The 19,458-nt window shown below is 37.9% G+C and overlaps 1 protein-coding gene across 5 annotated transcripts in view; it reads left to right on the forward strand.

Moving 5' to 3' along the window:
• Cdh9 (cadherin 9) overlaps window positions 1-15,606 on the forward strand; it is a 128,543-nt gene extending 112,937 nt beyond the window's left edge. For 2 of the 5 annotated variants that reach the window (XM_035440622.1, XM_035440621.1), the window contains 5 exons: window positions 8,253-8,389; window positions 8,841-8,974; window positions 10,031-10,148; window positions 10,455-10,766; window positions 14,273-15,606. In XM_035440622.1, coding sequence (XP_035296513.1) covers window positions 8,253-8,389; window positions 8,841-8,974; window positions 10,031-10,148; window positions 10,455-10,766; window positions 14,273-14,760 — 1,189 coding nt within the window. In that variant the 3' untranslated portion in view covers window positions 14,761-15,606. The remainder of the gene's footprint in view (window positions 1-8,252; window positions 8,390-8,840; window positions 8,975-10,030; window positions 10,149-10,454; window positions 10,767-14,272) is intronic. The other 3 variants (XM_035440623.1, XM_027400028.2, XM_027400030.2) reach the window with 3 other exon arrangements.
• Window positions 15,607-19,458: the final 3,852 nt, after the last annotated feature.

Raw genomic sequence — 19,458 nt, forward strand, 5'->3', positions numbered from 1 at the left:
TAGTTTCTTTGGTGAAGAGCATTATATACTGGTAGTCTTTTGTTCTATGTCTAAAATTCATATATCAGTGAGTACATACCTTGCTTGTCTTTTTGTGACTGGGTTACCTCACTCAGGATGGTTTCCTCTAGTTCCATCCATTTGCCTGCGAATTTCAAGATTCCATTGCTTTTTTCTGCTGAGTAGTACTCCATTGTATAAATGTACCACATTTTCTCAATCCATTCTTCAATAGAGGGGCATCTAGGTTGTTTCCAGGTTCTGGCTATTACAAACAATGCTGCTATGAACATGGTTGAACATATGTCCTTGTTGTAAGTACATGCCCTATTTGGGTATATACCCAAGAGAGGAATGGCTGGATCTTGAGGTACACTGATTCCCATTTTTCTGAGCAACCGCCATACTGATTTCCAGAGTGGTCTTACAAGATCGCACTCCCACCAGCAATGGAGGAGTGTTCCTTTTTCTCCACATCCTCTCCAGCATAGATTGTCATTGGTGTTTTTTATTTTAGCCATTCTGACAGGCGTGAGATGGTATCTCAGAGTTGTTTTGAGTTGCATTTCTCTGATGGCCAATGATTTTGAGCACTTTTTTAAGTGTCTTTCAGCCATTTCAGATTCCTCTGTTGAGAATTCCCTATTTAGTTCTGCACCCCACTTTTTAATTTCGTTGTTTGGTGTTTTGGTGGCTAGCTTCTTGAGCTCCTTATATATTTTGGAAATCAGTCCTCTGTCAGATGTGGGATCGGTGAAGATCTTTTCCCATTCTGTGGGTGGTCGTTTTATCCTACTGACTGTTTCCTTTGCCTTGCAGAAGCTTCTCAGTTTCAGTAGGTCCCATTTATTAATTGCAGACCTCAATGTCTGTGCTTCTGGCGTAATGTTCAGGAAGTGGTCTCCTGTGCCAATTTGTTCAAGGGTTGTTCCCACTTTCTCTTCTAGAAGATTCAGTGTGGTTGGATTTATGCTGAGATCTTTGATCCATTTGCACTTAAGTTTTGTGCATGGTGACAGGTATGGATCTATCTGTAATTTTCTGCATGTCCGAATCCAATTGTACCAGCACCATTTGTTGAAGATGCTGTCTTTTTTCCATTGTATAGATTTAGCACCTTTGTCAAAAATAAGGTATCCATAGGTGCGTGGGTCGATATCAGGGTTTTCAATTCGATTCCATTGGTCTATCAGTCTATTTTTGTGCCAATACCAAGCTGTTTTCAGAACTATGGCTCTATAGTAGAGCTTGAAGTCGGGGATGGTGATGCCTCCAGAAGATCCTTTATTGTAAAGAGTTGTTTTGGCTATCCTGGGCTTTTTATTTTTCCATATAAAGTTGAGTATTGTTCTTTCAATGTCTGTGAAAAACTGTGTTGGGATTTTGATGGGGATTGCATTGAATCTGTAGATTGCTTTTGGCAGGATTGCCATTTTTACTATGTTAATTCTACCTATCCATGAGCATGGGAGATCTTTCCATTTTCTGGTATCTTCTTTAATTTCTTTCTTTAAAGTCTCAAAGTTCTTATTGTACAGGTCTTTCACTTTTTTGGTTAGTGTTACCCCCAGGTATTTTATGTTGCTTGTGGATATTGTGAAAGGTGATGTTTCCCTGATTTCTTTCTCATTGGATTTATCATCTGTGTATAGTAGGGCTACTGATTTTTTTGAGTTAATTTTGTATCCTGCTACCTTGCTGAAGGTGTTTATCAGCCGTAGGAGTTCCCTGGTAGAGTTTTTCGGGTCACTAATGTAGACTATCATGTCGTCTGCAAATAGTGAAAGTTTTACTTCATCCTTTCCAATTTGTATCCCTTTGATCCCCTTTTCTTGTCTTATTGCTATAGCCAGAACTTCAAGTACAATATTGAAGAGATATGGAGAGAGTGGACAGCCTTGTCTTGTTCCTGATTTTAGAGGAAACGCTTTGAGTTTCTCTCCATTTACTTTGATGTTGGCTATTGGTTTGGTATATATTGCCTTGATCATGTTTAGATATGTTCCTGTTATTCCTGTTCTCTCCAAGATCTTTATCATGAAGGGATGTTGGATTTTGTCAAAGGCTTTTTCAGCATCTAGTGAGATGATCATGTGGTTTTTCTTTTTAAGTTTGTTTATATAGTGGATTACATTGATGGATTTTCGTATGTTGAACCATCCTTGCATCCCTGGGATAAAGCCTACTTGATCATGGTGGATGATTTTTCTGATATGTTCTTGTATTCGGTTGGCCAATATTTTGTTGAGTATTTTAGCATCGATGTTCATGAGGGATATCGGTCTGTAGTTCTCTTTCTTAGTCATATCTTTGTGAGGCTTGGGTATCAAAGTGATTGTAGCCTCATAGAAAGAGTTTGGCAATATCCCATCTGCTTCTATTGTGTGGAACAGTTTGAGGAGTACTGGAATTAGCTCTTGTTTGAATTTCTGGTAGAATTCTGCAGTGAAGCCATCTGGCCCTGGGCTTTTTTTGGTTGGGAGGCTTTTGATTACTGCTTCTATCTCATTAGGGGTTATAGTTCGATTTAAACTGTCTATCTGATCTTGATTTAATTTTGGTAAGTGATATTTATCCAGAAAGTTGTCCATTTCCTTTAGGTTTTCCAATTTTGTGGAATACAGGTTTTCAAAGTATGACCTAAAGATTCTCTGGATTTCCTCAGTGTCCGTTGTTATGTCTCCCTTTTCATTTCTGATTTTGTTAATTAGCATGCTCTCTCTCTGCCTTTTGGTTAGTTTGGCTAGAGGCTTGTCTATCTTGTTGATCTTCTCAAAGAACCAACTCTTTGTTTCATTGATTCTTTGTACTGTTTTCCTAGTTTCTACTTTGTTGATTTCGGCTCTCAGGTTGATTATTTCCTGGCGTCTACTCCTCCTTGGTGAGTTTGCTTCCTCTTGCTCTAAAGCTTTCAGTTGTTCTGTCAATTCTCTAATGTGACTTTCCTCCAGTTTCTTCATGTGAGCACTTAGTGCTATGAACTTCCCTCTTAGCACTGCTTTCAGGGTGTCCCATAAGTTCGGGTATGTTGTGTCTACATTCTCATTAAATTCTAGAAAGTCTTTGATTTCTTTTTTTATTTCTTCCTCAACCAAGGAATGGTGCAATTGGGAGTTATTCATTTTCCACGTAAATGTAGGTTTTCTGCAATTCGTATTGCTGTTGAATTCTAGCTTTAATGCATGGTGGTCTGATAAGATACAGGGGGTTATTTCAATACTTTTGTACCTGTGGAGGTTTGCTTTGCTGCCAACTATGTGGTCAATTTTTGAGAAGGTTCCATGTGGCGCTGAGAAGAAGGTATATTCTTTTGTGTTTGGATGGAATGTTCTATAGATATCTGTTAAACCCAGTTGTGTCATAACTTCTTTCAGATCCTTTGTTTCTTTGTTAAGTTTCTGTCTAGTAGTTCTGTCCAGTGGTATAAGGGGGGTGTTGAAGTCTCCTACTATAAGTGTGTGTGGTTTTATGTGTGGTTTGAGCTTTAGTAATGTTTCTTTTACAAAAGTGGATGCTTTTGTATTAGGGGCATAGATGTTCAGGATTGAGACTTCGTCTTGATGGACTTTTCCTGTGATGAGTATGAAATGCCCTTCTTTATCTCTTTTGATTGCTTTCAGTTTAAAGTCTAATTTGTTAGATATTAGTATTGCTACCCCAGCTTGTTTCTTGAGCCCATTTGATTGGAAAATCTTTTCCCATCCTTTTACTCTGAGGTATCGCCTGTCTTTGAATTTGAGGTGTGTTTCTTGTAAACAGCAGAAGGATGGATTCTGTCTTCGTATCCATTCTGTTAGCCTGTATCTTTTTATGGGTAAGTTAAGACCATTGACATTCAGGGATATTAACGTCCATTGTTCATTGGTTCTTCTTAGTTTTGGATTTATTGTTGGTGGTATCATTGCGTGTGGATTTTGCCCTTCTGTTTCTTTTTGTGTTTGGTGAAATTCGATTAACTACTGACAGTGTTTTTGTGAGTGTAGTTATGTTCGTTGGGTTGGAGTTTTCCTTCCAGAGCCTTCTGTAGTGCTGGATTTGTTGATATGTATTGTTTAAATCTGTTTTTGTCGTGGAATATCTTGTTTTCTCCATCTATAGTGATTGAAAGTTTTGCTGGGTACAGTAGTCTGGGTTGACATCCATGCTCCCTTAGTGCTTGTAGGGTATCTATCCAAGACCTTCTGGCTTTCAGAGTTTCCATTGAGAAGTCGGGTGTGATTCTGATTGGTTTGCCTTTATATGTTACTTGGCCTTTTTCCTTTGCTGCTCTTAATATTTTCTCTTTATTCTGTAGATTTGGTGTTTTGATTATTATGTGTCGGGGCGACTTCTTTTTGTGGTCCAGTCTGTTTGGTGTCCTGTAAGCTTCTTGTACTTTCATAGGCATATCCTTCTGTAGGTTGGGGAAGTTTTCTTCTATGATTTTGTTGAATATGTTTTCTGTACCTTTGAGCAGTATTTCTTCACCTTCTTCTACACCTATTATTCTTAGGTTTGGCCTTTTTACGGTGTCCCATATTTCCTGGATATTTTGTGTTAGGGTTTTGTTGGACTTGAGGTTCTCTTTGGTGGATGAATGTATATCCTCTAGCGAGTCTTCAGTGGCTGAGATTCTCTCTTCCATCTCTTGAATCCTGTTGGATACACTTACATCTTTAGTTCCTGATCGTTTATCCAACCTTTCCATTTCCAACATGGTCTCATTCTGTGTTTTCTTTATTGTGTGTATTTCAGCTTTCATGTTTTGAACTATTTCAAGAGCTTCCTTCACTTGCTTGGATGTTTTTTCTTGGCTTTCTTTGGATTCTTTAAGAGATTTATTTATTTCTTGAATTTTTTGGTTTGTCTTTTCCTCCAATTCATTTAATTTTTTGTTTGTTTTCTCTTCTATTTCTTTAAGGGATTTTCTTGTTTCCTCTTTAAAGGTCTCTATCAACTTGCTGAGATAATTTTTGAGGTCCATCTCATCTTCATGCTCTGTGTTGGGCTTTTCAGCTCTTGCCGGAGTGGAGTCCCTAGGTTCTGGTGGTGTCATGTTGGTCTTTGTGTTGTTGAGTGAAATCTTATTCTGTCTTCTCCCCATATCCTTTTAGTGGGTGCGGGTGGGTTCTCTCTATCTCCTCTTGTGGCCCAGTGGTGTGTGGGGGCTAGGAATTCGATGTCCACAACTCTAGATGATCTCGACGCTCCTGGTGGTCTCCTCGCTAGTTCCTAGTTTCTTGGTCGTTCGGCGGAATGGAAGAGTGGGGTGCTACCAGATTTGGGGCACAGGGAGCTCCTCCCTGCCTGGGCTTGTCTGGCCCAAGCCGGCAGGCTCAGGAGGGGGTGGTGGGATGGGGGTGGTGGGGTGTTCTGGCCTGGAGTCGGGAGCGGGCAGGAGCTCACTCACCTAGTTCCAGGTCAGTCTGCGGCGGCGGAATGTAAGAATGGGGTGCTAGCAGATTGGTGGGGCAGGGGGCTCCTCCCTCTCTGGGCGTGTCTGGCCCAAGCCGGCAGGCTCAGGCGGGGGTGGTGGGATGGGGGTGGTGGGGTGTTCTGGTCTGGGGTCGGGAGCGGGCAGGAGCTCACTCACCTAGTTCCAGGTCAGTCTTCGGCGGCGGAATGTAAGAATGGAGTGCTAGCAGATTGGTGGGGCAGAGGGCTCCTCCCTCTCTGGGCGTGTCTGGCCCAAGCCGGCAGGCTCAGGAGGGGGTGGTGGGATGGGGGTGGTGGGGTGTTCTGGTCTGGGGTCGGGAGCGGGCAGGAGCTCACTCACCTAGTTCCAGGTCAGTCTTCGGCGGCGGAATCGGATAGTTTCTTCTTTTTAATCAGATAATGGTTAACTACTCACCTTTCAGACTTGGCAGAGCCCCTGTTGAGGACCCTACCCTGCCTGGGGAGTGGTGGGTGGATGGTGGGGGGTGGGGGGTGGGTGGGGGCGTGGGGAGGAGGGTTGGGGGTGAGGGGAGGGAGAGGGAGAAGGGACTTGAAATAAGCTTGTTCCCTAACTAGAGCTAATAAAATAAAATAAATTAAAAAAAAAAACTACTCACCTTTCCCAACAATGAAAAGACAAATTTGCACTTGAATATGAGTGGTAGTTTATTCAACACAAATATATTGTTATCTTGTTTTGATATACTTTTGCTCCTCACAGAAATGTTTTTATCTTGTTTTTCTTCAAGTTATTGTAATAACACTTGATAAAATTTAAGGAGTTACAATTTTTAGATAATGTTATCACCCACTGAACTCTCATTCAAAAGGTCATAAAATTGGTGACTGAGATGATCTATGCATTCATGAGGAGTGACCATCTCTTACGTATAGAGGTACACATGTAATTACAAAATTTGGAGACAAGAGTTGAGAAAATAGGAATTTCAAGGTCTGTTATGATAAGTCTTTCTGTCAAAACCCACCTGAGCCCCAAAGCCACGTGTGAGCTTTACACCAGCTGCCCCCCCCCAGAGTTAGGCCCAAATGAATACACAGAAACTTGTATTAGTTCAATGCTGCTTGGCCAATGACTAGGATTCTCATCTGTTAGTTCAGTCTTAACTATCATAAACCTATATATTTTATAAGACTTATCTTATTGGATGCCTTATTGGTGTCCCTCCTTGCCGGTGGATCACATTGTGCTGCTGGAGCAGGAGCATAGGGGAAAAGAGGGCCCTTTCTGTTTCTCCTTAGCTTAAATATGAGTCTCCTTGCTATGTCACTTCCTGCCTTGATCACACTTCTCTACTACATTTCCCAGAATCCTCTTTGACTCCTTGTCCCGTCTACTTGCTGTCTCATTGGCCAACCAGTATTTTATTTAACAATCAATAAGATAAACATACACAGTACATTCCCCACCAAAGGTCTGCCTTAGCTATACAGAGAATTCAAGGGAACTCAGGTTCCATGAGCATCTGTCTCAAAACCACACTTAAAACAAAATGTGTAAAACAGATAAACAAATATGAAACTGTGTAATTTTTTTTGCCTTTTCTCCCCTCAGATGAAGCTGTTCAGATTTCTAAGAGGCTCAAAAACTGTAATAAGTCAATATAAAAATACCGAGATAATTACTTTGTAAGATATAGTCAAAATAAATTTAATAAGTAATTTCATAAATTGCATTAAACTGGAAAAATTAAATTCAAAATTGAATTTACAGGAATAAATAAAGAGGTGTCTTAATGGTTAAGAGCACTGTTCCTACAGAGGACCAGGGTTTGGTCCCCAGCATCAACACAGATGCTTTTAATTTTCTGTAACTCCTGTTCCAGCGAATCCAGACTATGCTTCTGGCCTCCACAATTGCCAGCCAAGCATGCAATATGTTAACATACATGAAAGTAAAAAAATCCATACACTAATTGAATTTACTTTCATTTTCTATAAAATTTCATAATTCCTATAACAATATCTATTGTCACATATGCATAATGACAAAATCCCCAACAACTGCTGGATTGGCTGTCTGTGTCTGCAGTGTCAAGGGTACTGATCATAAGGTAGGGGAACTCCAAGTTGGATGTCATCCTTGGCTATATACAAACTCATGCCTCAAAAAATAATCCCAGCATTTTTAAGGTGTAGGCATGAAGACTAGGTATTGAAGGAAGCCTGGGCTAAATGGTGAGTGGCCATCCTTGTCTATTTGAAATACTATCTAAAAACAAATACACAAATAAGAAAACAAAAATACAAAACCAAAACAAAACAGAAAAACTACAATAAAATATACAGTACTTAATTAATTAAAAAACAAATAAAAAATACACAGTATTTCACAAGCAGATAAAAAAAGTTCTTTTCTTAAGTGACTTTAAGGAGACATCAAAAAAATTTGAGCACTCAGTGGTAGTTAGATGGCTCCTTCTTTGTTGTTCTTTATTTTCCATCTTCAATTCAATTCTTTTAATGTTCTGTTATTGACCATCATGTTTAATATGACTATTCTATAACAAATTTAACACTGGTTTGTGATAAAATAAGTCAATGAAAAAGCACATATCACTTTACTTAAGGTTTACACAAGTACACATGAGGATAACTAATTGCTTCAAACACACTCATAAACTTGTTGGTCATAATGGAACAGTCAGAGCCTCAAGCTGTTTCCATAATGATCCCATTGGGATACAAATGCAGAAAAGGTGCCATCATTTTACAAATCATATTTTTGTCATGTGAATATGAGAATTTGCTATAAATTTAGGAAGAAAGACACAGCTAATTTCAGAGATGTCTGAATTTACAAGTCTCTTTCCTGTCAGATACTCTGTTGACCGGCATACTGATATGGACCGGGTTTTCAGTATTCACTCAGAAAATGGCTCTATCTTCACTCTGAAGCCCCTGGACAGGGAATCATCCCCTTGGCACAACATCACAATTACAGCCACAGAGATAAGTAAGTTCTAGGTATATCCATGAAAACATGTTTCACCAAAGTAGTAAATAAATGGCAAAAAAGAGTATTTCGTAAAAATATTGTAATAGTGTTAATATAAAAAAATGATTCAGCATGTTTGTAATTCATGTTAATATTTATTTAAAGATTAGCATATAATTTATTTTAAATATGTTTTATGTGTTTTTACAAGTTGTAATGGATTTGAATTGCATCTAGCATCATAAAAATCATACATGAGAGTATGGACATTGTCAATTTTATTTTCTTATCCTCCATTATATTTTCCTTTTTTATTATGCTTTGGTTGTGGACCAAGTAATAAAGGTGAAATATTTGCTAGCCATCCAAATGAGCTAGAGAATAAAAGGAATTGATCAGTCACCAAAATACGAATGCTGGTGGGGCTTTACAGCCTCTTTTACAAATGGCATTGAAACTTTACTTGAAGTTTTTGTTTCAGATAACCCAAAACAAAGTAGCCAAATTCCTGTCTTCATCAGAATTCTTGATATAAATGATCACGCTCCGGAATTTGCCATGTACTATGAAACATTTGTTTGTGAAAATGCAAAATCTGGGCAGGTAAATAAGTCATTATAAACTTTATAAACAAATCTTTGGTAAGGCTCAAATCACAGCTTCACTTGCATGACATTTTATTGTACTGTTATTGCTTTTGTTGTTGTTGTTGTTGTTTTTCAAGACAGGGTTTCTCTGTGTAGCTTTGGAGCCTATTCTGGCACTCACTCTGGAGACCAGGCTGGCCTCAAACTCCCAAAGGTCTGCCTGCCTCTGCCTCCCAAGTGCTGGGATTAAAGGCGTGTGCCACCAACGCCTGGCCTGTTATTGCATTTTTATGTACACTCTTCAAAGTACTCACAATGACATCAAAAATGTGACTTTCAAAATTACTTTTAACTTGACTGTGGGAAGATAAACACGTTTATGGCATATCAAAAAAATTTCACATAGAGTTCTAATTAGGCTCATATTGAGTCAAAGTTACTAGAGTCTTGAGTATATCTTTTAAATGAACATTGATATGTATGAAATATTTCTATTTTAATATTCAATTGTAATTGTTCATGTTTTGCTACACTAGTAACTCAGAAGAGTACAGTTTGCTCTGATATTTTTCTATGATAGTAAAATTTCAATTATACTATTTTTCATACCAAGGTTGCTTTTTGAGGGGCACATTTTATATTTTCTTCCTTAGAAAAACAATTTTCTAGTGAGGAAATGAGATCTTGATTAAGTACAAATAATCAAGTTTAAGAGACTAGGGCTATAGAAAAATAACAAAACAGATTATTTTTTGAATTAGTCAATTTTTTGTAAAGTGGGATGTTTGAGTCACCAGGAGGTAGAAAACAATGCACTGGAGTACCCAACAAACTTTGCTTCAGAGAGAATTTTCATTATTGTTTAAATGGTATCTTAAATGATAGCAATAGATCCATATAAACACCTTTGGTGTGTGTTTCTGAGAATGATATATATGGTCAATGTTTTAATTATATCAAAAATATGAACAGGCATTGCTCCAGCAAATTATAGCTACTAAAAAGGTCTTGAATAAACTAAGCTTTGTTTCTATTTTGCAGCATTGAATTAATGAATATGTTTGGATTTCAGCTAATTCAAACAATTAGTGTCATGGACAAAGATGACCCTCCCAGAGGACACAAGTTCTTCTTTGAGCCAGTGCCAGAATTTCCTCTCAACCCAAATTTCACCATTGTAGACAATAAAGGTAATAGACATCTATAAAAAATAAAGTGTCAATTATTAAGGTGAAGAATTGAAATTGAACATGAAGCAAGATGTGGTGGCTTTGTCTGTTATCCCAGCACCTTGGAAGTTATCTCAGGAATATCAAATAATTCAAGGTTGTTGTCTAGACAGGGGGGTTGAGGCTAGCTTGGGCTACATGAGAAAATATCTCAAGAAACCAAAGAAAGGAAGAGTGTGTTGAAGGGATCAGAGAAGAAGGAAAAGAGAGAAGGGAGAGAAGCAAATGAGTATGAAGACTTTTTTCTAATAATCTTTTCTTCTTCAGATAATACAGCAGGAATCATAACTCGAAAAGATGGGTACAGCCGCACCAAAATGAACACCTACCTACTGCCAGTTTTAATCTTTGACAATGATTACCCTATTCAAAGCAGCACTGGCACGCTCACGATCCGTGTGTGTGCATGTGATAACCAAGGGAACATGCAGTCCTGCAATGCAGAGGCCCTGATGCTTGCTGCAGGCCTGAGCACAGGAGCTCTCATCGCAATTTTACTTTGTGTCATCATCCTGCTCAGTAAGCTATGTATCTCTCAATCATCCCCTCCCGAAGGTCTTCTCCATTGCCAGGCATTGTGTATGATGTTGTTCATATTCATCATTTTACTACAGTTATTCTCAATGACAAAAGTATACCCCACCTATTTTTTCTTTGTGGGAGAAAGGATTCATTGTATAAAGCTATAAAACAAGATTAAATAGCATGGGTCTTACAACCATAGCATGAAGGTATTTTGGTCACACTTCTAAGGATTTGATTTAATGATTAATTTAATTCTATCAAATCTGTCCAGCTGGGAAATGGCTAAAAACAGATGCAACCCTTTCCTTGTGTGACTGCATGCCCATGTACATTTGCATACAGGTCACACATAAATATAGAGTCATGTGTGGAGCCCAGAGGTCAGCATCACATGCTTTCATGCAATGATCATCACCTTATTTATTGACAATGAATAGCTCACAAAACTGGAGTTCACAAAATTGGCTGTCCTAGCTGGTTAGTGCTGCTCTTGGTTCCTCCACCCACTTCTACTATTGGATTTACAGGACTCTATCAACATGCCTGGCACTATACCTGTCTGCTGGAAATTTGGGCTAATGGCCTCATTCTTGTCAATCAACCTAGTTATCAACTGATCACCTCCAAAACAGCATTTCTTAAATGCATTTATTGGAGAATTAAAACAAATATTTCTATCTTGAAAGTCTCTATTCCAATCTCAGAACTAAGCATATTTCAGCTTTTAAAATGTTTTTACTAACAATATAAAATATATAGGAGTATATCAGGCATTAATGTGGCCACCTTAAAATATTTTCCTTAGAGAACTATTATAAGACACACACACACACACACACACACACACACACACACACACACACCATCACCTTTGCAATGTCATTGTGAGAGGGTAATCACAGATGCCTCACTCAGTATTTTTCAATTTAAATCTTGTTTCTGATAGAACACATTTTATCTAAGCACACACTAAAACAGCAAATGATTTAATTCAATTAAACAGTTTGTTTCCCTGTGAACGCCTCCAAAATTATTTCTATAAAATATTCATCCAAAAAATTTGCACGTAGGGCAAGAGATCTCGCCAAGTTTATGTGCAAAATGCTCATGTATGCTGGCTCCTTTTCACTACAAACCCTTTCAAGTTTTCTAGATAAATCCCCTTTTGCCAGACATTTTTGTAGAATTTCACTAGGGGTTTGACAAAAGTGAATGGAAAACATTTGTTTCATTTAACATCATCTAGCTATTGAGAAAGAAAATGAGGGTGTTTTGCCCTTAAGTCACCATTTCTGCCCAGTCTGGGACTTCTTAAAGCTTGATTGTGATCTTCAAAAAAGAAAAACAAAAACTTGATGGTGGAAATGAAATCCATGGCAAGAACTTCATAAATTTTGACCACAGAGACCCCTCTGGCACTATGATGAATCTTATGATTTAATTATCATACATCTTAATTTAGAAGAATGCTGTGGTTGTAGCTCAGGGATAAGGCATGTTAACATTATGAGGCACTAAGTTTGATACAAGATTTATGTAAAACCAAACAAATGTAAGTAATAAAATCTGTATCAATAAAGTGCATAATAGTTAACGGATGTCTAGACAAATTAAAGAATTCTAATAAAGTTTAAAAATACCTACCTGTCAAAATGATAATGCTAATGATACACAAAGTGTCTATGATTTCTTTTGTTTTTTCATCTTTTAATAAGGAAGATTAAGGTTTTATTCATTTTAATACAGTCATGTTTTCTTTATTTTAAATACCTCCCAGATGAACCTGAAAAAGGTTAAGTCCTCAAAAAGATATATTTTTTGTGGGATTTATCTGAGGTTAGGAATTGAACTGGAGATGTAGGACAATGGTACAATGCTTTCCACCCATACTCAAAGCTCAACCCTACAAAAGAGAAAAAAAAGTACAGCATAACAAACTTAAATAAGGGCACAACAAAAGCAATGGGAAATTTGAAGTTAATTTATTGGTTCTTTCAATGAAATATGATCTTCATCTCCCCTTTCTTCTAGCCTTTGAGACAAGATCTCAGTAGGCAACTTGGGCTAGGTTCAAAGGGTCTTACTGCTCAAGGCCCTAAATTGCTAGAACCACAAATATGTATAGTCTGTAATTTTGGCAAAATTTTGGCTTCTTAAAATAAATGAACTGTAGTTTTCAAATTCTCTCCTGTTTAAATAAATTTTCCCAAATTGATTGTTTCTTCTTTAATTAATTTTTTTCTCACACTGTATTTTTATTATATTTTAAATTATTTCTTATTTTCTCATGTACAAATAGAGAATTTATTGAATTTAATATAAATTTTAAGACATAGAAATCATACTGATTTTTAATTTTTTGAAAGCATTTTATAGGAGCTAAGATGACTTTGGTGGTAAAATGTTTTTCATGCAAAACTCAGGACATGAATTCAGAAAACCAGCACCCAGGGAAAATGTTGTGTATATGTGAGCACATCTTTAACCTCCACTGCCCTTAGGGCAAGGATAATGTTGGAGACATGAAGGACAGTCATTCTAACCAATTAATGATTTCTTAATTCAGGGACAGATCCTAATTCACAAAATATTGTAAATAGTGACCAAGAAAGACCCCCAATATTAATCTTCAGAGTCCACACACAGCACACACACACACATACATGCATAAATAAATGTACATATGCATAGATTGCATCCTAATACATAAGCATTAGGAAAAGATGGTTCTCAAATATTTGTATTGTATTTAACTCTACAACTATAATTGGAAACCTGCAATTTTACTGTATGGTAAAGTGCTTAATTACATCCATAGAAAAGTAAATAAATAAAAATTAGAAGACTAAATAAAACAAAATTACAATTTTAGTCACAAATTTTGAACATAATTTTGTGAATTATGAATGGTCTCAATAAGAAAAATCTAGTTTTAGCTGCTCTATGTGTAGGTATAATTTAAACTTGTTTTGAAATTTGTATATTACATTTAGGATTTAGAGTTGCATTTCAGATTTTCTAGAATGTTTTCAAAACCATAACACTAAGGAAATTTAAATAACTCTCTGCTCAATATTTAATTAGATTAAAATTATTAGTCATATGCATCGTATCAATATGTGTGTATATGAATATTATAAATTCATGTATAGAAATGTATTCATTTATGTGCTTCTTTATGAGAGACTATTTACATACATAACCCTAAATTTTAATGGTGATGACTGAATAATTTTTTTTAATTTGAGATAAATTTGCATTAGGTGGGAATGAAATTCCAGTTAATCTTAGATGATCAAATACAGTTAGTCATAAATAATATTTTCAATACCAATGTTCCACAGACATTGAAATGTAATTTAATAATTGTTTAATAGCTTCCATTTTTCATTATTATTTTACTTTTTTATTTTGTTTTAAATCATGTAATGTTCCCTTTATTGTTCCAATCAGATAGTTACCTCATGTTTCCAGATGATCAAGTAAGCTTCACATAAACTAGAATTATGTACATTATCTCTAATCATGAATTTCACTATCCATTCTTCTCTCGTCAATAGCTCTAATCATGTTGTTTGCTGCATTGAAGAGGCAACGAAAAAAGGAGCCTCTAATCATTTCAAAGGATGATGTCCGGGACAATATTGTGACCTATAATGATGAAGGTGGTGGAGAGGAAGACACCCAGGCTTTTGACATTGGCACTTTAAGAAACCCGGAAGCAAGAGAAGACAGTAAACTTAGAAGAGATGTCATGCCTGATACTATTTTTCAGATAAGAAGGACTGTACCCCTTTGGGAAAATATTGATGTACAAGATTTTATCCACCGGAGATTAAAAGAAAATGACTCAGATCCAAGTGCACCTCCCTACGACTCCCTGGCCACTTATGCCTATGAAGGGAATGATTCCGTAGCCAATTCGCTCAGCTCCTTAGAGTCTCTCACAGCTGATTGTAACCAAGATTATGATTACCTTAGCGACTGGGGGCCTCGGTTCAAAAAACTCGCAGATATGTATGGAGGTGATGACAGTGACAGGGAATGAGTCCTGTATGACTTGATCAACGTTAGTGGAAATACTCTTTGATACCAGATTGAGTGGCCTGTACTATCCTTTTTCTGGAGGAAGTTTTTAAAAATCAACTCCAAACAATACATAAGTGTTGTCTTAGTAAGGATTTGCTTAATTAGTAAGTTTCCGTGAATGAGTATGAATGACATAGATTTTAAAACAGTAATAACAACCTTTCACCCTCTTTGCCTAATGAGCTTGGAAAAATATATCACATCAATAGTCAATAAAAATTCTTGAAAGGCTTTTTGTGCCTTGTCTTAGTTTAGGAAATTTATAAATGCTTTCTTAACTGATTGTCAGTCACATATATTATGAAATTAAACATTGTGCAACTGCTTTGTAAATTAATATGAAAGAAAATGTACCTAATTAAATTAGGAGTGACTATTACTGCCATATTTATTTAGTTGAAAGATGTCTTTGTGTTAATTCACTCATATTTTTATAAGTGTATATTTATATTTTTGTATTTTTATGAAATAAACTAATATTTATAAAAATCAATTTCATTTCACTTAATTCCTTGGAGCAGTTCATCTCAAAACAGAAGTGTTTTATCTCTCTGAGTGTAAAACACGATTTACTCAGGGAAAAGCAGTTTAGAAGTCAGTGCAGAAGACACCCATGTAAACTGAGATAGCTCCAGGGATAAACTGTGCTATGAAATGTTCTTCCTCTGTTTTGATTGTTTAAGTGTGGACAAATGTTTATTGAACTACTAATGTCTACTCATAGACTATGGATATCGATTTGGGATATACATTATTATTATACATATATATATATGGTTGTGGACAATAAACTACGTTTTTGCAAGATATATCAAACCATGCATTGTATTTGAATACATGGAGTGTAACTCAAAGAGGCTGCAGAGATTAGAAAAAGCCCCAAATCAATTACCTCAGAAATAATTGTTTTAAAATGAGAAACAGTAATTCTGTGTGTGTGTGTGTGTGTGTGTGTGTGTGTGTGTGTGTGTGTGTGTGTGCACGTGCATGTGTTGCTGGTCTGGAAATTCAATGGATATATTCTCAGTTCTTGGTAACATGTTAAAAATTTTTATTGATCTCTACGTTTGCAAACTGAAAAAAATTTCCTGGACTGAGAAGTAGAATTAAAGACAAAGACAAACCCCTATCTAAAGAGTTATTTGGTATTGATACCTGCTGGGAAGTGGAAGATTCAGTTTCTTCAATAGAGTGTCACTGAGTATACCAACCACACTCCACAGTAGACCTCACATCCAAGACAGTAGGTCAGTACAAACAACTCTGTATATTTTTTATGCTTTTATCTTGTTTTTGTTTTCTTCTGTTTTATTTACTTTTTATGCTCTTTTTCTCACTTGTTATTTTGGAGGTGTTCTGTGTGTTTGCTTTTTGTTTTTGTTTTTTGTTAGAGAATGGTAAAGAAAAGGAAGTAGGCTGATTAGGGAGGAAGAAAGGATCTGAGAGGATTTGGAGGAGGGGAAAGAGCATGGGAGATTACTGGAAGAGACCACTGCCAAGTGGGGACATTCTGAGAGGAGGTTAAAATGTAGCACAAGGGAATCCCCCAGGATTAATAAGGATGATCCCATCTAAGAGACCTAGCATTGTTGGATATGTAGCCAGAACTGTCCATCTCTGGTAACCAAGCAAAACTTCAAATGGAAGAAGAGGGAAACCAAGCCATCCCCAAACATTTGACTTACAGTGTGTCCTGCCTATGGGATATGATGGGATTAGTACCTAGCCAGATTTTCATTCTAGAGGTTTTATCCTGCAGACCACAACCAAAGTTCTGGGACTCCTGCTAAAATGAGGGAGAAAGGATTATAGGAACCAGAAGGACCAAGGACACCACAAGGAAACTGGCACAACCAACCAATTTGGTCTAATAGGGGCACACAGAGACTGTATACACAACTTAGGAGTCTGCAAGGGACTGACCTAGGTACTCTCCATTACAGTTGTGTGGCTTGGTCATTTTGTGGAACTCCAAACAGTGGGAGGAGGGACAGTCTCCAAATCTTTTACTGGTATTGGGACCCACTCCTCATACTGTTGGGCCAACTTAATACATGGGGAGGTGATTAGTCTTACTGCAACCTGATATGTCATGTTTTATTGATACTCATAGGAGACCTGCACTGTCCTGGATGGAGATGAAAGAGGAATGGGTTGGGGTGGGTAGGAACATAGAGTGCCTGTGTGGGGGAGCAACTGGGAGGAGAGGAAGAGGCAAAGAAACTGCAACCAGGATGTAAAATAAAATTTAAAAAATATATACTGAATGAAATTAATTTTTAATTGTTTATTTGTATTTTGTTTACATTGGCCTTTTGCCTGTATGAATAGCTGTGTCAGGGTGTCAAAGTCCTTGAAAAGGAGTTATAGACAGCTGTGAGCTGTGTGGCAGGGTGCTGGGAATTAAACCTTGGTACTGTTGTAATTTAACAAAGCAGCAGCACAAAGATGCTATGCAAAAGAGCTCACGTGGAAGGGTATTGCACTAAAGGAAAGGGAATGTGAAAAGAGGGGAGTGGAGAGGGGGAACCAGCCTCTGGGGACAGGAGTGGCAGAAGAGAATACAGAAGAAAGAAACAGAGTGGGAAATAGGTACAGGCAAAGAAGCAGAGAGAGACACAGAGAGAGTCAGAGAGACAGAGGTAGAGAGAGAGAGAGAGAGAGAGAGAGAGAGAGAGAGAGAGAGAGATGGTAGGTGGGCAGGGCCCTTTAAAACGGGAATGTGGTGAATGTGCACAGGTAATGTTCTTAAGTGGCTGCAGCTGAGGGTGGGGCAGTACAGTTGTCTGAATACTAACATGTCCTCTGGAAGAGAAGCCAGTGCTTTTAGCCACCGAGCCTTTTCTCCAGCCCCATAAAATTAAATTTTAAAATGGATTAAACAATATTAGTTTTTAGTAGTGATTTTATCAAAAACACTAAAGTACATAGCTTGTGAAAAAAGATGTATAGCAGTATGACTGTTAGTGTTCAGGCATCTGTACTGGCCTGTACTTGGGGTTCTGACAAGTACATCCTCAGCTACAGCCACTCAGAGCACCACTGCACCACCTGTACACATTCACTATGTCCCCTTTAAAAGGGCCTTGCCCACCTACTCTCCCTCTCCCTCTCCCTCTCCCTCTCCCTCTCCCTCTCCTCTCCCTCCCCCCTCTCCCTCTCCCTCTCCCTCTCTCTCTCCTCTCCCTCTCCTCTCCTCTCCCTCTCCCTCTCCTCTCCCTCTCCCTCTCCCTCTCCTCTCCCTCTCTCTCTCCCTCTCTCCCTTTCTGTCTCTCTCGCTCTCTCTCTCCTCTCTCTTTCTCTGCCTGCTTCTCACCTCCCCAGCCTTTCTTTTTTCTCTTCTGCTGCTCCTGTCCCAAGAGGCTGGTCTCCCCTCTCCACTTCCCTTTTTCCCATACCCTTTCCCCTATTAAAAAAATCCCTTCATGTGAGCTGTGTCTCATGTCATCTTTCTCTCTCCTGACATTATTTTTTATAAAGTTTATTTAAATTAGAAACAATCTTCTTTTACAAACCAATCCCAGTTTCCTCTCCCTCCCATTCTCCCATGCCCCCCATCGACCCCTCATTCCAACCCCCATCCCCTCCCAGGGAGGGTGAGGCCTTCCATGAGGGATCATGAAAATTTGTCAAGTCATTTGGGGAAGGCATAGGCCCTCCCCAGGGTATCTAGGCTGAGAGAGTATCCCTCTATTGGGGAATGGGCTTCTGAAGTCCATTCCTGTACTAGAAATTGCATCCTGGTTCCACTGCCACAGGTCCCATACACTACTCAAGCCTCTTAAGTGACACCCACATACAGGGGCCTGATTCAGTCCTAGTTCCCCAGCTGTCAGTCTGGGGTCCATGAGCTCCCACTTGCTCAGGTAACTGTTTCTGTGGGTTTGCCCTAGCATGGTCTTGACCCTTTTGTCAGTACTCTTCCCTCTCTACAACTGGATTCCAGTAGTTTGGCTCAGTGCTTAGCTGTGGGTGTCTGCTTCTGCTTCCATCAGGTACTGGATGAAGGTTGTAGGGTGGCATTTAAGGTAATGAAAATGATAACTACCATAAATGCCACTTTTAAAATTACTACAATGATTATTTACTAATGATTAGGATTATCTATGAACAGAAGACAGGCACCTAAAAACTTCAGAAGAAAAAAAGGATGAAAAAGGTATTTCTCTATGTAGGAAAGACACTCAGGCTGATGCTGGTCCTGCTTTTGTTACAGTATGAAACCAAAATCATTCACAGGTAAATGGCAGGGTAATTATTTTCTGTGTCAAAAATTGTCCACCTTCTTTAAACAGTCACAATTGAGTAATAAATAACAGTTCATAGGGATCAAATTTAATTTTGGCTAGCCTGTGATTAAAAGATTTTATGTATCAAATACAATATTATAAACAGGTGCTTAAGAGGTACTATGATGCTATTCTTCGAAAGTTTTAAGGAATTTCTCATTGCATCAGCAAGAGATAATATGTATTAATTATTTAATTTACTGCAATGGAAAACACTATATATGACATCAAAAACTACTTGAAAACTTTGAAACTTTGAACTGATTATAAATGTTCACAGAGAACCTTTCACATTTTTTTTTCTTTTGGTTTTTTCAAGACAGGGTTTCTCTATGTAGCTTTGGAGCCTATCGTGGCACTCACTCTGG

Source organism: Cricetulus griseus, chromosome 2, assembly GCF_003668045.3.
Source record: "Cricetulus griseus strain 17A/GY chromosome 2, alternate assembly CriGri-PICRH-1.0, whole genome shotgun sequence".
Taxonomy (NCBI): Eukaryota; Metazoa; Chordata; class Mammalia; order Rodentia; family Cricetidae; genus Cricetulus; species Cricetulus griseus.